At 60.8% G+C, this 209-nt stretch overlaps 1 protein-coding gene across 1 annotated transcript in view; it reads left to right on the forward strand.

Moving 5' to 3' along the window:
- Window positions 1-4: 4 nt before the first annotated feature.
- LOC104161972 (homeobox protein Hox-C9-like) overlaps window positions 5-209 on the forward strand; it is a gene marked incomplete at its 5' end in the record, with an annotated part of 815 nt that continues 610 nt past the window's right edge. Inside the window, one exon of the mRNA XM_009700578.1 lies at window positions 5-164. Within this exon, the coding sequence (XP_009698880.1) occupies window positions 5-164 (160 nt within the window). The remainder of the gene's footprint in view (window positions 165-209) is intronic.

Raw genomic sequence — 209 nt, forward strand, 5'->3', positions numbered from 1 at the left:
GGAGTCCCAGGGGATCGGTGTGCCCGAATACACGTGCAGCTCCTTCCTCCAGGAGCCCCGGGAGAAGGCGACTGCCGGCAGCTCCAAGGACCCCGCCGCCTGCAGCCACGACCCCAGCCCAAGCAGCGATCTGAAGGAGGAGAAACAGCAGCAACTTGACCCAAGTAAGTTAAAAAAAAAAAAAAAAAAGGGGGGGGGGGGAGGGGGAG

Source organism: Cariama cristata, unplaced genomic scaffold, assembly GCF_000690535.1.
Source record: "Cariama cristata isolate BGI_N322 unplaced genomic scaffold, ASM69053v1 scaffold38375, whole genome shotgun sequence".
In the NCBI taxonomy this organism is placed as follows: Eukaryota; Metazoa; Chordata; class Aves; order Cariamiformes; family Cariamidae; genus Cariama; species Cariama cristata.